Source organism: Filicampus tigris, chromosome 13, assembly GCF_054856515.1.
Source record: "Filicampus tigris isolate MCC_2025a chromosome 13, RoL_Ftig_1.0, whole genome shotgun sequence".
Classification (NCBI taxonomy): Eukaryota; Metazoa; Chordata; class Actinopteri; order Syngnathiformes; family Syngnathidae; genus Filicampus; species Filicampus tigris.
In genome coordinates this window covers 13,484,220-13,499,655 of record NC_141229.1, presented here as the reverse complement: position 1 = coordinate 13,499,655, position 15,436 = coordinate 13,484,220, and the positions used below count along the sequence as shown (strand labels likewise).

General features: G+C 39.2%; 1 protein-coding gene across 3 annotated transcripts in view; it reads right to left on the bottom strand.

The window, feature by feature from the left end:
- The window catches only part of fsip1 (fibrous sheath interacting protein 1), a 44,613-nt gene that overhangs the window by 24,922 nt on the left and 4,255 nt on the right, over window positions 1-15,436 (bottom strand). For all 3 annotated transcript variants that reach the window (XR_015089223.1, XM_086048627.1, XM_086048628.1), the window contains exon 8: window positions 12,862-13,017. Coding sequence is in view for 2 of the 3 variants with exons in the window: in XM_086048627.1 (XP_085904753.1) it covers window positions 12,862-13,017 (156 nt within the window). In the remaining variant the exon portion in view is untranslated. The remainder of the gene's footprint in view (window positions 1-12,861; window positions 13,018-15,436) is intronic.

Below are 15,436 nucleotides of genomic sequence, written 5' to 3'. Positions count from 1 at the left end.
TAGTAGTAGTAGCAATCTAAGTTAGAAAAAACAAAATGCACAATTGTATTGTATTACGGGCTGGTTTGAAAGACTGCACAAAAAGAACAAGTGACTGGGACAATATGACACGCAGATGCCGTCATGCAGAACTGAGGGGTCATGGGGTGGTGTTTGCTTGGATAAGTTGAGGAACAATCTCCAGATTGTGACCTAATTGAACACTTGTGGGACTATTTGGAAAAAGTATTGGGACAAATCTTTGTACTACCCCATCAAAACACCAAAATGACGGAATATCTTTCGAAAAAATGTCTTTTATCATTGCAGCCGTGTTCCATGGACTTGTCAGGATGCACTGAGGCTGCTCTGGCAACACATGGTGGTCCAGAACTTCCTGACACATGTTGTTTTCCTTACATTTGTCACTCATTTGTAATTTATTTTAAATCTCTCTAGTCTTTAACCTGTCTGTTGTTTTGCTTTGAAAGAAATAATAAACGCATGTTTACATTCGTTGTCAAGGCACTGGCAAATCTGAATAGATTAGTCTGTGCAGTTGTTCCAGCTAAATGTAGTAATGAATCACTTGTTGAAGCAAATATCAAATTTTGACCATAACAAATTCCAGAGGTTGTTAGCATATGCCACAGCATTTGTTCTTCTTTAAAAAGCTTCTTGACACGCTTCGCCGGTATTCTCACCACCAACATTATCTGGGTCACCAGACTTTTGGGAAGTATGAAAAACATGTCAAAAACTATTATATTTTTTCAATAAAAGTGTGTCAAACTATTGAAGAAACATCAGACAAATGATCTGGGTTTTGGGCTGCTGAACCCCTAAAGTTGATTTAAATTGCCCTCTTGGAAGAAGCAAATTTTAGAGGCTCCAACTAGTCCTCGACTGCAAGATGGATGTCAGTATAAATAGAACGGGATCTATCATGCTGGATGTGACACCTCCAGAGGATATGTATGCACATTACCACATAGCTCATTTTACTTCCCCAGAATATGAGGGAACAGAGATGACTTGCCAGCCATTATAAAGCATGACCAGATGAACAGGGTCAGTGTGCTACTTGAACGCGTTTCAGAAGATTAAGCAAGCCTATTTCACACTTGTGATCAATTGTAGCAGCGCAGCATGTTCCACCCAGTTGTCACTGCGACACCAAGATAAACAGATGCAATGGCTAAATGATGTACCATTGCACAAGACAAAAATGGTGATGATTATTCCAAGGATTCTTTTTTTAAGATAACAAGGCTTTTTTACTAACGCCAAGCCCAAATTGTGGTCAGTGCGGGTTACACTGTCCTGCAGGTGGTAGTAATGCACATAATTAGATTTTCAATACAGTGTTCCTCACTTTCTTATACGTTCCATCATCCCCCGCGATATGTGAATTTCCACGAAGAAGAGGTTCACGTTTGTTTGTTTTTACTCCTCTATTAAGCCATCCTAACCCCCCGCCCCCCACACACACACACAGACACGGTTCCCACTCTTCTAAACACTAGTTACACTTACTGAATGTAACTTTTAAAATACAAACTGAAGAATAAATCTGTAAATTCTTAAAAGCCAGCTGCTCCTCCACTTCCATACTTCTGGTGGAAGTTCTTCTTCCTCTTCTTCCATTTACAGTAAAAGAAAAAGAACGGTAGCCATGGCAACTAGCCCCCGGCCTCCACAAAAAGGATCCAAAAGCCGCATTAATGTGTTATTTCATGTTTATAGACTCACATCAAAATAAATGTTCTTGTGGAAAATTGTAATTATTTCCATAATCCTATTAAAAGACAAACACACAAACATTAACACACACACTAAGCAGTTCTTGAATGCCACATTTCCATTTGACCTATATTTGTATCGTGTCAACCATTAGCTCTATTTTAAAGTGACACTGGGCTATAATGTGCGCCCCTTCTTCTGTGGTACACGCTCGCCAAAAACAACTGTTGCATTCAAAACAAGAGTGGGGAACACGCTTGGGACCACCCACTATTTGGGTCATGTGTCTTTGGGCGTTTGGTGTTTAAGAGTGTTTCTGTAGGGAGAAGAGGGTGAGATGACCTTGTTTACAAATATGAAATACTCATAAAGGGCATCATAATCAATAGTCAAATATTTATCACATGTTCTGTCTTGTGAACATTTGATTCATGATTTGGGACCTGGCGCATATGGGGCAGGGTTCAATGCCCCGTCTGATGGCAGTGTTACTTTTTCTAACCCTAAACCCTAACCCTATATGACATTCAAATAATGTTTTTCTCAACGGTCTATTGGGGCAGCTATGAGCCTTTTGAAGTTTTTCAGCAGAATGGTGATTTGGGTGGTCAGCACTGCCTTTCTATGTGGCGTTCACATGCTCACCACATGCCTCGCATGGCTTTTCTCCAGGTGCTCTGGTTTCTCCCCACGAGTAAAAAAAAATGTAAGGTTCACTTCCAGGCTTCATCAGCCAAGGTGCTGACGCAGGTCTGCAAAGTGACTTGAAACCTGTTAGCGGTTAGCTTAGCTTCCATGGTGTAACTCAGCATAAAGAGTGGAAACTGCTAACAATTAAGTTGTCTTTAAGGATGAAACTCAGCATTAAGACTGGAAAACTGTTAGCAGTTAGCATAACATTGTCTTAAACCAGAAGTACTGGAAAAGTATGCATGTATGACACCTAAGTTTAAAAAGGTGAAAACGAGTTGAGTTAAATGTATAAAACACATTTCTCTGTACACTTTTACATCTGCCTTTCAACAAGTGGCCACTCAAGCGCCACAACCCGGAGACAGAATGAGAGCGATTCTGCTAATCTACTTTGCTGTGCTTGCTAGACAATTTAAAATGAACCACAAATGATTTGTTGTTTGTAAGATTTATAATATTTCCATTGGAAGAGAAATTGGAGATTTAAAAAAAAAAACGCACCAGACAGCAAAAGAGAGTAGGCTACTGTAGTTTTCCTGTATGAAATCTACTTTACCATTGTTTCATATGCAAGCAAAATTGTACGGTTGGGCTCCCGAGTTTGATACCCATAAATACTGCACAGTTCCAAAGATGTTGACATTCCCACTTTCTATCGCAAGATTTATCAGGGTATTTTCACTACGCTAATGTTAATTGCTTGGTCTCAACATATTAAGACCACTAATTGAAAAACTCTCTAGAATGGCGCATGTTGCCTTTGGCGAAGCGTAACAAGTTTGTGTTCCAGCTTGGCTGAGTCACCCAACCATGGCTGGTGTTGTTCAGAACAGTATGCTCTAACGATGGGCTTCTACTTTTCTGGTTGCCTGCAGATGGTGCAGTCAAGACTCTGCATGTGCCACGTGGACTCAGGCCACCAGCCAAAGCTTGTCCACATGTTTTGGCTTGCCACAAGCACACCCTGTGAGAGCTCTTCGGAAGCGATGGCTGAGACTCTTGACTGTGCTCTCTCTTTCTCATTTCTTTTCTCACAGACATTTCTGCAGGATAAACCTGTAACCGCCAAGTTCTGAGGTACTGGGACACAGCTGTGTACTATATAATGTGAATAGATTTGCAAGAAAATGTTCAATCACGAACAAAATCTCCAAAATGTATGTGTCTTGGAAAAAGGCAAGGCCAAACTCATATCAGCGTAGCCATTTGACTACTCTCTCCCAACATCCAAAACACCTTTCGTATTTGACACGAATAACTTCAGATCAAGGCTCCTCTTACTTGTAAATTGCTGATAGCTGAACATTCCTGAAGTATTAGGAGCTATTCATTTGTGGGTCGTCTGGACTTTTTTTTTTTTTTTTCGAGAAGTGAGGGTGGTCCGGAGAAATCTCTTTGGAAAAGATTAAAACCTTGTGATGCATCCCACATCCACAAATGTGATACCACACAAACACCACTTTGGCTGTTTTCTGTATTTGCTAAAAAAATGAAAAGGATATTGAGAGGTATGATCCTTTAGTTGGTTTTAATTTGAACTTTTCAGGTGGACAAACTCACAATGGCCCTCAAGGCCCCTATTCTTGTTGGATCGTAGAAAATCTTCACTGAGTTGCTAAATACCTTTGCAGAATTTCTTCCAGTATTTGAGGATTTATGTCTGCAGTGGATGAAGATGATTGCACATGAAGGAGTTTGTTGATTCACTACCAAGACAGTGTTCGCTCGTAACTCTGCAAGAATCTGCTGCCAGTAACAAGATATGGACTTCTTGTGGAGGATCTAGCATTGAAATATATGGTAACCGATGAATACTATCATTGTATAACTTGGTTAAACTATGTATGTTACATTAAACTATGAGTCAGCTTTATATTACATTAAAAACAATGGAACCTCTGAAGTTGAAAGACTCTGAGATCCTGCATTTTGGAATTTGAACAACATTTCTGGGGAAAATATGCTGCTAAGTTACACAGAACTTCACAGCTTACATGAATGTTGTTAAGATAGACTTCAGCTTGAATCGTGGGATATAGGTTCAGCAAGAATCAAAGAATTAAAGCAGCACTGGGCAAAAATTCAACCTTATTAATTTTTTTTTCACAACTCTTTTGATTAACTATTGACTTAGAAGTAGTTGAATGGGACTTGTGTCATGCCCTGGGGGGTGTTCAGTATCATTTTTACTGGCACTAACCAACTTTGAGGAGAATGGGAGCAACCCTGGCACACACAAAAAAAATACAAATGTCCTGAATTGCTTTACGACATACTCACTTCCTCCTTTCGTTATAAGGACAGAAGTCAATTCGAACGTCTACGTGCTATTATTGGTGTCATGGCAGAAGCCCCAAAGCTAACAAAAAAACAAAAGTATTGTTCAAACAAAATTAGATTCATTACCTTATCGCTATTCATCTTTCTAACAGCCACTGGAAATAGAAATGTAATTCAGTCCAACTTGCAGGCCAGCGAGAGCTCAGGTTTTTCACGACACTACGCGCTGGCGCGTAAGGGAAGTCGTCACCTCTTATGTTTGTGCTCTGCTGAGTGGTTATTAAGAAGAAAAATGTAATTATCTGGAAGCCATTTATTTTTAAGGCAAATGTTTTAGTTTAGTAGTTTGGGGTATGTTTATAATTGATTCTATTAACATAGGTAATCATAAAATAAATTCAGGGGTGACTTCAATATTTGTGCTTTTTCGCTGTTCGTGGCTGTAAAATGTTTACTATAAAATGAATAAGGAGTGTTCATCCTCAAATTAGCTCATTATGAATAAGCCTTTAGTGACCAGTGTTGAAAAAAATGTGACCCCCGATCTAAAAGTTGTTTCAAAAGCTATACCCAATTTCATCAGTATCACTTAGCTCACATAAAGTAATCACAAAGTTTTCCAACGAGTGACAAAGACATGAGAGCATTTGAACAGATCTTCAGAACAGCCAATGTTGAATATCAAGTGCATCTGGAGAGAATCTATGTCCAAGTGTCTTTTGCACTTCCAGTGCACTTCCGCTGACACATGCTGTGAACAGTCAAGAACAATACCACATTTTAATTGCAAAGAAGCTTTGCCCTTATGCAAATAAAATTTTCCTCTAATGGTTTTGAGATGAGTGGCTGTGCCTGCACATAAAAATCTGCTGTCGATACCAACAAATTCGGGGAACAAGACATTTGCTGATAATTCTCATGGCACTAATTTGACAGTTCACACAGTGTCCACATTTGCTATTAAAAGTATTTTTTTGTAACACAGTGAAAAAAAGATTATTTACTTCGCAATACGATTAAGAGAAAATTCTCTTATATTCTGAACTAGATAATCCTTAAAATCCTGCTTGAGTGTTATTATCTAACAAGAGAATCATCTCCATTTTTTTATTGTATTTGATAAGAACGTTCATCAACATTTATTCTATTTCAACCGTAGGCTATCTATAGTCACATCGTCAGGATGTAAAGGATCACTCGTGTCTCTCTCCAGCCACATCTCTGATGGATCCTTCCTCAGTTGACGCTGCCAGCAGTGTTACTGCAACTGGCAAGTGCGTGTGGCTCTTGGTGTTCTCGGCTATTCAGCACTCCAAACAGTCATGATAGATTAAACGTTTTAATGTGTTTTTAAGATTATGAATTAAGATTAAAACAATAACAATTGCTTTAAATTGAAGAAAAATTTACGAGAAGGCAGTTGCCTGTCTTTGCCTGATGGTATGGTATGATAGTCTCCACCCATGACCCTGATGAGGACAAGCTTTATAGAAAGTGGATGGTTGGGTATACAATAATTTTTTTTTGTAGAACAATTTACAATGTAGTTTAATCTATTTTAACCAACACTTCATACACAGTGATGTAAAACAAAAGCACATCTGCATTGAGATGAAGTTCTAACAGAACGTTTTGGTCGTGGTATTAATTACATGATGAGCCCAAAATAGTTGACCACTTTATGTTGGCCGAAAGCATCATTCATGACGAAAACTTGTTTCAAATTGCCTGTGGTAAAAGACATAAGTGCTTATGACCAACCACATGATGTGACCTCACTGCCTTTCATCAGAATACAGCTAACCAACAATAAACAAACAGCTGGTGACCCTGTGAAGAAAAAACAATCTGATGCAATCAAAGGTACTTAAAGCGGAAGTCAACCCCAAGATATTTTTTTCAAGAATATGTTCCCAGCAGGCCCAATAGTTGAAACATGACATTCTTATTAATTTTGCATTTGTGGAATATAAGTTAAGCAGCAAAATGCACTCGTTTTTAGCCATCTCTGGGGGCGGCCATTTTGTCTTGATGCCGTGATTGGTCATTCTGAGCAGTTGTGATGTCATTTTCAGTCGACACAAGACAAAATGGCTGCCCCCAAAAATAGCTAAAAACGAGTGCATTTAGCTGCTTATCTTATATTCCACAAACACAAAATTAATCAGAATGCCGTGTTTCAACTAGTGGGCCTGCTGGCAACAGATTCTTGAAAAAAATATGTTTGGGTTGACTTCCACTTTAAAATTATTGGAATTACCGTAGTGGCTTTATTAATTATCACTGTAGGCACATTTTAAAAAAGATACGTTTATGAACATGCCCTAATGAAAAGAGCCTATATTTATCAGGGGTAATTTGTAAGCATTAGAGCTTTTCTTGTTGAACTTTAGAAGGGTGGGTGCTGAAGCCATAAACATGTTTCTAGTGAGATGAATTCAGAGCAATCGCAAAAGTAAAGTGAAAGTAATGAATACAAAAAAGAGCAATGATGTTCTATACAGTCAATGACTGGAGACTTCCCACTCATTTTAAGACGGAACCTTCGTAGGCTGACCAACCACAAATGACGCTAATCAAAACGCTTGGCAAATCACGCAAATTTCGGTGCAAAATGAGTCGCTAGTGGACAGGACACTTGGTAAGCCTTTCCATGTGTCTTAAGATTTGCCAATGAAAGAGAAAACCTTGTTCCCTCTCTGGAGCTGGTCCTCCGCCTCAACCTCAAGCAACCCTGTAATTAGATTCTGATGGGGGGGCTGACGAAACGCTGTGCCAATGTCTGTTGATTCAAGACCTAACAAGCTGGGCTCACCCAGGCAAAACACTGTTTTCTGCTTTGCCAGACAGGCTACATCTACGATGGTGACAGAACAGAACCTGCCAAGTATGAAAGGCTTGAGGCTTGTTACCATTTTTGCTACTTTGAAAAGGCACTTTTCTTTTTTTTGGACAGACTTAAGACAAACAGTTCTTGGAAGAGTCATAGTTTTACGGAGGATCGGTCTTGAATGGTTATCCGAGAAACAACCAGGTCTCTAAGCCGCGTCTTAAGCGTCAATGTAGTTGTGTTACTAGCACAGGTTAAGGCAACAATGGTTAACATGCACCAATTTGTGATGTACTGTAGCTATAATGATTTACAGGTGAGACTGTCCAATGATTGCACAGTGCAGTCAAACTGTGCATGCTAATTTAGCCATTGGAGAGGAAAACCATCTTAACTCAGTGCAGGTCCTTAGACTGGACAAATAGGTATAGGGTTGGAGTTTGTAAAGTCTATTCCAAAACTAATATAGACATATGCCTTAAAGCGGTCAAGTCAACCCAAACATATTTTTCGACTGAAAATGACATCACAATTGCTCACAATGACCAATCACAGCTGACCTGTTTTCTGAATCTGAGCCGTGATTGGTCGTTGTGAGCAGTTGTGATGTCATTTTGGTCGCCCCCAGAGAAGGATGAAAACGAGTGGGTTAACTCTTATTCCATAAAGGCAACATTTATCAGAATGCCCTGTTTCAATTAGTGGACTTGCATAGAACATATTCTTGAAAAAAAAAATTTGCGTTGACTTCCGCTTTAAGCAACAAAATCCACACGTTTTTAGCCATCTCAGGGGGTGGCCACTTTTGTCACTTCTGTCGACTGAAAATGACATTACACACCACCAGGGCTCAGATAACGACCAATAATAGCTCACATTCAGAAAACATGTGAGCCGTGATTGGTCGTTATCTGAGCCCTGAGGGTGTGTGATATCATTTTCAGTCGACAGAATTGACTAAATGGCCACCCCCTGAGATGGCTAAAAATAGGTGGATTTTGCTCATTAAGTCATATATCATATTAATCCTAATGTCTTTTTTTAACTAGTGGCCTGCATATAACATATTCTTGAAAAAAATATGTTTGGGTTGACTTCCACTTTAAACAAATGGAGGACAAGTTCGTCCAAAAAAAGCAATGCCAAATATGTAAAAGCCAGCAATAAGTTTAAGCATGTTGTTGAGGCGAGCACTTCTGCCTCCCAGTCGAGAGATGCATGGTTCGACTATGCACTGAAATATGTCTGTTTGGAGTTTGCATGTTCTCCACTTGTTCATTTGTACTATATATGTACCCTGCGATTGACTGGCAATGTGTGGTCCTGTGATAGGCTCAAATGACCAGCAACCCCAATAAAGACAAGTGAAACAGAAAGCACATAGACAGGAATGAAATACCAGATGATATCAGAATCCAGGCTAGGCATTTGTTGGTCACAAAAAGTCCAGAGATACGAGATACTTTTGAACAATTGTTAAGTGACATTTTTGTCTCATGATGTCAAAATGCGAAAATGATAAGGAGGACCATTTCAAAAGCAGTTCTAATTGAACCAAGAAATGTGATGGTCCATTAACGGATAAAACGCCTGTTGTGAATGTTGCTGTGTGCCTCCTTATTCAAGAACTGCAAGCTGTGCAAAAAGGATTGAAACATTGAACAGATGGATGTTGTTGATGATGTTGGGCATGTACATTCCAAAGATTAGACAATGTCAAATTAAGTCCAACTGTAAAATTTATACTACATTTTAGGGCTTTTCCTGAAATTTCAACTGAAAGTGAAATGTCACTAACTTTTTGTGAATAGCGTATATTGAATTGTTAATATCGTAACCAGTGACGGATTTGGTGAAAAAAAGTTTGTTGTGCCGAAATGCTATTTCGGGACTCAAATGGAACTGCAATACCCAGAAATCTGATTTTCCAATCAAACCCGTCAGACAGAAATCTCCAAGATTGAGTCCACTACTGAGTGGCTGGATTCTAGTTGTTTTTCACACTGTGTGTGTTATGAAGGGATCAGAACATAAAGTCACATATGCAAGTCCTGACTCATACTTCCTGACTCATTCTAATAAGAGCCAGTGATCAGGAGGGACATACGACTTGCTGTTCATTTGATCTCTGTGACAGGACAGGATGAAGTAGTCTGGCACAAACGACTTTGTTTTGCCTTCAAACAACGGTACCATGGAGTGAACAATCACACAAAGACCTGCAGTCTAACTGGTTCTAGTTAGGGAGTGCTGACCAGTGCAAGCTTCTGCGGAGAAAAAGGTTAACCACAAAACAAAGCACATTTGATTTTATGATCACCATTACATTTTACAGCCACAAATGCTGCAGGAATTACTTGCTTTGAACGAGATTTAGTTTGGGGGCGGCGCACCTTTTGATATACTGTAATCTGGCAGAATCCGCCTCCTTTAGGGCACAGGTGTGGTCAGCATCACCTTTTCATACAGTATTTTGAAGAGTCACTTTGTGCTTTGATGTGTTAGTTGTTAGTTAAATACTATTGGAGCATATTAAGTGTGTCATTGTCAATGTTATTAGAAAATACCTGCAATGACCATGTCAGCGCTAATACAGAGCAGATGACAGATGGATGATAGAGAATTTGACTTCCGTGAAATCGTGTGAATCATGCAAGATTAAAGGCAAGGAGAAAAAGTAGGTCATTGAAAGTAACACATCCAGCTGGCCATTAATAACACATTTTTGTACTAGTAGCCAAAGGTTCATCCATTGTACGGGACCCAAACAAGGACTGGATTGTCTTATCTTAAAACACTCAATTCAATATTCAATTATGAGTTTTTCTTGCCGGCTGCAAGATGGATCAGACAATTTATTTTTCCAAAGTGGAGGCATTTAGCGTAATCAGCAAATTGACTTTTTCTTACCCTGACACTGAAATTCTCTGGTCTTGTACTACTTCTTGTCATGCTCACTTAGCTCATCTATATGATCGCATGCACATCGTTTGGCATGATCAACCGCATTTCAGACTTCATTTTTAACAGTTTATTCATCATTTCCACTTCAGAGGATTTTGTACTGGTAAAATTGGGCCAAAAATATCACGTTTTTGAATATGGACCTAGATTTTAGCACTTGGCTTCAAATATTGTAATTTTTCCTGTATGCAACGGTATGATATTCTGGCTCACGTAAGTACACTGTAAAATTATCTGGCTTTATAAAACATAGAATATGTGGAGTGTTTTTGGTTTTTTTCAGTTTTGTTCTAAAACAATGAGCGTGCCATGTGGTGACAACGCAGTGAGAACAAATCCTGAGATAACCCTTAGCTTACGCTTGGAATCACGGCCAAACATACGATCTGCGTCTGGACGTTTGGACTGGAAAGAAACATTTCAGCACTGTTTGATGTGACAGTGACATAAAGATCAGATTGGAAACTCAAGGAAACATGCCATTTTCAAAGGAAAGGCACCACCTTTATGAAAGCCTTAAATTCGCAGCAAAAATACATGATATATGGTGATTAAATAGCTAAAAGATGGGACACAAAATAATAGGGGCTATGGACAGCTAATTTCCGCATTTGGAAAAACAGGATGAAGCACTTTTCTGGTTCAGGTCACCACTGCACAAAGGTGACCTTATCCGATGTTTAGGGTTCGTTTGTGTTTACACACATTATATCACATACGGTATGTGTGAACAAATTATGTGCATCTATTTAACTTTTGTCTGAATTGGCCAGCAATAAAGAAAACAATATTCTGTGTGAGGGGTCAACCCGTCTTGTCATCAGCCCGTAGTTATAGCTGCATACACAGGAAATCTGCCAACCTGTTTTCCAGTTTGATCAAGTGACGTTCCACCTAAGGCCCATTACTAAAATAATTATGACAAATGTGAAATGTCTATCTGATTATCATTTAACTTGTATGATTTTTGTATTGATTTTTTGCAAAGTCCATCCGGATTTTTACAGAGAATGTACACAAATCTACAGGAAGATGGGGGCACTGTATTGGCAAAAGAGGACAATGAAAAGAGAGGCTGGTTGGGGTTGCATTTTGTAGTACAACTCATTGTCTTTCATGGGTTTTGCTTTGCAAAATATAATACAGCTGGCCATGATGGCATTATTTAGGAAGGTCAGAACTAATTTGGTTGAGGCCCATTTGTAGTAAAACACGATGGAAAAGTCATGACTGGGCATGACATGCTGCGATCTACTTATTCTCCTATTACAGACTACTTATTGTCTTTCCTGGGCCTTGCTTTCTGAAATGTACAACAGATGCTCATGATGGGATTATTTCTGATAATCAAGATTGACTGAGTTGAGGGTCGTTTGGAGGCAGACATGGTGGAATAGTCACAACAATGCATGACATCCTGCAATACCGTCACAGAGACAAAGCCGCTACCTCAAATTCTCTCTCTGGTCTAATGTCTTCCTTACAGGCTCCTCTCAAATAGTGATGATTATGTTATTGATTATTGATTATGGTAAAATGAAGGTATCTACTACAATAAATACATGTGTTTTATATTATCTGCTAGCCCTAAAATAATTGCCAGTGTCCTGAACTCAACCTAAAAGAATAGGTTTTTCGCTTACTGAAGACAGAAACTGAAGGTGGATATAGTGAAAGTCTGCCAAACATCTCCAGGGAGGAAACTTGGATTTTGGTCATTTCCATGTGCTCCTGACATTAGGCACAGCATTTCCCACCATGTAATAAAAACAATGATCACATTTAAAATTATGTCATTTTGCTCCCTGTATAAATTGGCTGTAATTCCAAAGTGTTTGTGATTTTTCTCAATCACATATTGGATGATTTATTTCAAATCCAATGTGGTGGCCTATTAGGGCAAAGTCAAAAAGTCTGTCATTGTCCAAATACTGCACCTACTGTATTTGCATCATAGCCTGTACTCCGCTGGTTCTGTAAGTCTTAAGTCTACGTCTATGTCTACGAGGAGTCACTTGTACGTACAAAATACAACATTGCTAATCATGATTGAATAATGCTGAGCCTGATGAAAATTATCAGGGGAAAATGCATAAGAAGCACAAGTGCGTACGTTATGAGGAAACGAAGACGGAAAAGTGATTACCGCAGCATGCACTTTGCCATTTTTCCTAACACCGAAATAGCACTTAGACTCCCCAAAGGTGAATTGGAAAGATTTTACAAGCTGTTGCCATTGATGCCCTGCTGGGTTGAACTTAAGCTTAATGACGTTGCCTCATATCAGCTCTGAATCCTGTTTGTTAGATTAATGAGAGCACTATGAGAATTATTTGTTTTACAGTATAGATGTGGTTCTATTGGAAACATACCTCATTTAAGTGTGTATTGGAGCTTTGCGACGAGGCGAGTTCTAAGGCAGGCTGGAAAAGGCGAAGTTTGGAGTCAATGGCAATCAGCCGCTCCAGGTCGGAGGTCTCCGGGGTGTAACCCTGGCTGGCCGACACCGGCACGGCCCACATGTCCTCCTGGAAGACATCCATCAGTTGAATAAATCATAGACCATCGGGATTGGCCTCCTCTATTTTGTGGCAACGTAAATTGGAAATGCTAAACATTGCATATCTGTAACTTGGCAACAAGGATGAGATAGTTGGTCACGCCTATCCTTACAGCATTGCCAACTGAATGGTCTAATTCAGAATCAACTGTCCCTGGAGAGGGAAAAGGATGGAAGAGTGGTGAGGTAACTGGCGTTCAGTGATGAGACGAGATCTAGATCATGATTGAATAACGCAACTGAGTTCTCTGATCAGTGAGGAAAAATTTATTCACACATGTCAGAATGCATTGTGTATGCACAAAAAGCAAAATATAGTCGTTCGTTGACTTTCACTTTAAACATGTTCAAAGTAACCCAAATTGTGTGAAATAGCTCAACCAAAGGGACCGAGCTAATGCTAGGGTGCATAGCCAGCAATAGTGCAATTAATCAAAATTCAATTACAATTATTACACTCCACGATTACAAAATTGGCATAATTGTAAAAAAAGATTATTAATATGTATTTACATCCAATGCACTGTTTGTTTACACACAAGGAAATCATGCTTGAGTATGTATATTTGCACCTTTTTTTATATTCTAACTAATTTTATAAATGTTGTTTGGAACTTACATAATTATAGTGTTTCAAAGAAATTTGTCATTATATTTTTTTACATTTAAACAGTTTCTTGTTTTGTACCAAAAAAATATGATCTTTTGAATAATTGTGACTTCAATTATTACCAAAATAATTGCGATTAATATTTATTTCATAATCAAGCAGCCCTGGCCAGCACAATAGGTTGACTAAGCATGTTGGGTCAATATGTTGATCCAACAAGGGTAACCCATACTGATGAGTTAAAGCTTCCAAGAAATGGGTTACAAGTTACTTGATTGAAATGTTTGGTAGAGTTTACACTGGATGCCCTCCTAACGCAACCCACCCATTTTTTGGGATTTACCAGTGGCTGGGAATCAGCAAATGCAGTAGAAGGTCTTGCCTAGGGACCCAATTGGATGTTACCATTTGCCTTGACTGGGACCATAGACTACAAATAACGCCGCACTCACGTGGCTGGATTGCAACAGTATGGCTTGAATATCGTGAATTATTTAGTCCAACAAGTGAGATATTCTTAAAATTGTTTTGACTTGCAAAAGGTCTGCGCTTAACTCAGTGTTATCCTCATTGCAGTGTAGTTATAAAGATGAATCTAATGAGATATACATCAATGGAATTGGTGAGTATTATAAATGAGGGTTGAGACTTTGCAGGACTGGTTAACATCCTTTTTTATCGGGCAATATTGTTAGAATAATGCATTTGGTACATATGCTTGTGGGCTTCTTCCCACATTGCAAAGATCCAACTTGGCGTGACACATCTCCAATGATTCCAATGATTATGGTCTGGTAAATGTATTGCCTTAGTTTACCAGATATAAATAACATTCTGAGAACCTCAAAATAGTGTAAAAGGCAAACAGAGCAGGAATGTGGAGTTGATGTGTCCCGTTGGATTCCACGCAGAACTGGAACTCAGTCCTGAAGATGATTCACTGCCAAAGTCTCAGTGACATAAATAATGTTTTTGCTCTGTCATGATCATTCTCAATAGCATGCTTTGCAATAACAGGAAATCTTCCTCGATCCAGTAAAATATGGAAATCTGAGCAACTGCACTCCCGTCAATTTGGTAGCTGCCACTACAATCACTGTGGTATTTGTTCATAAACGTAAACATAATAAATAAAGCATCATGGCATTAGGAAAAATCTGGCGGCCTCCCATGTATGCAAAGTTGCTGGGTTGGCCTCAAAGGAAAAGTATGCGAAAGATAATGCCTCCCAAAAGTGCTATTTGGGAAAAACTAAAAATTGGAGACCAAGATGTAAAGATGGTAGAAACTGTATAGTTCTGCTGTGAGATGTCTACTGCTCAAGTGTCTGCCCTACAGTTTCAGACTTGGAGATGTGATGGCACACCCTCCCTTAAGTGTGCCGACTGCAGCTTACAAAAATGTGTCTACCCATTTATGAGGGATTCAAAATTTCAAAGACGCAGGCAGAATCATTATGAAAATGTGTCATAAAAAGAAGCCGCACGATGTGGCCTCTCATAACTACATCTGGCTCATGTGTGCAGCTTTGGCTAGTGAGGATGGTCTGCCCAGGGGCCTTCTCAGTGGCCAAGCAGACGTCAAAACATGCGTAGCGGTTAGCGTTAGCCCATGTGCTTAGCTGTAAAATGCAGACACGATTGTGACCATGATAAGGGCCCCGATTCAACTATGTGAGTCAGAGTGACTATTTGATAGTGGAAACATATTTTGGTTCCCATAAAATATAAAAATATCTTGCAGAATGTCGATAGCAGACACGGTGAAATGGAATCAC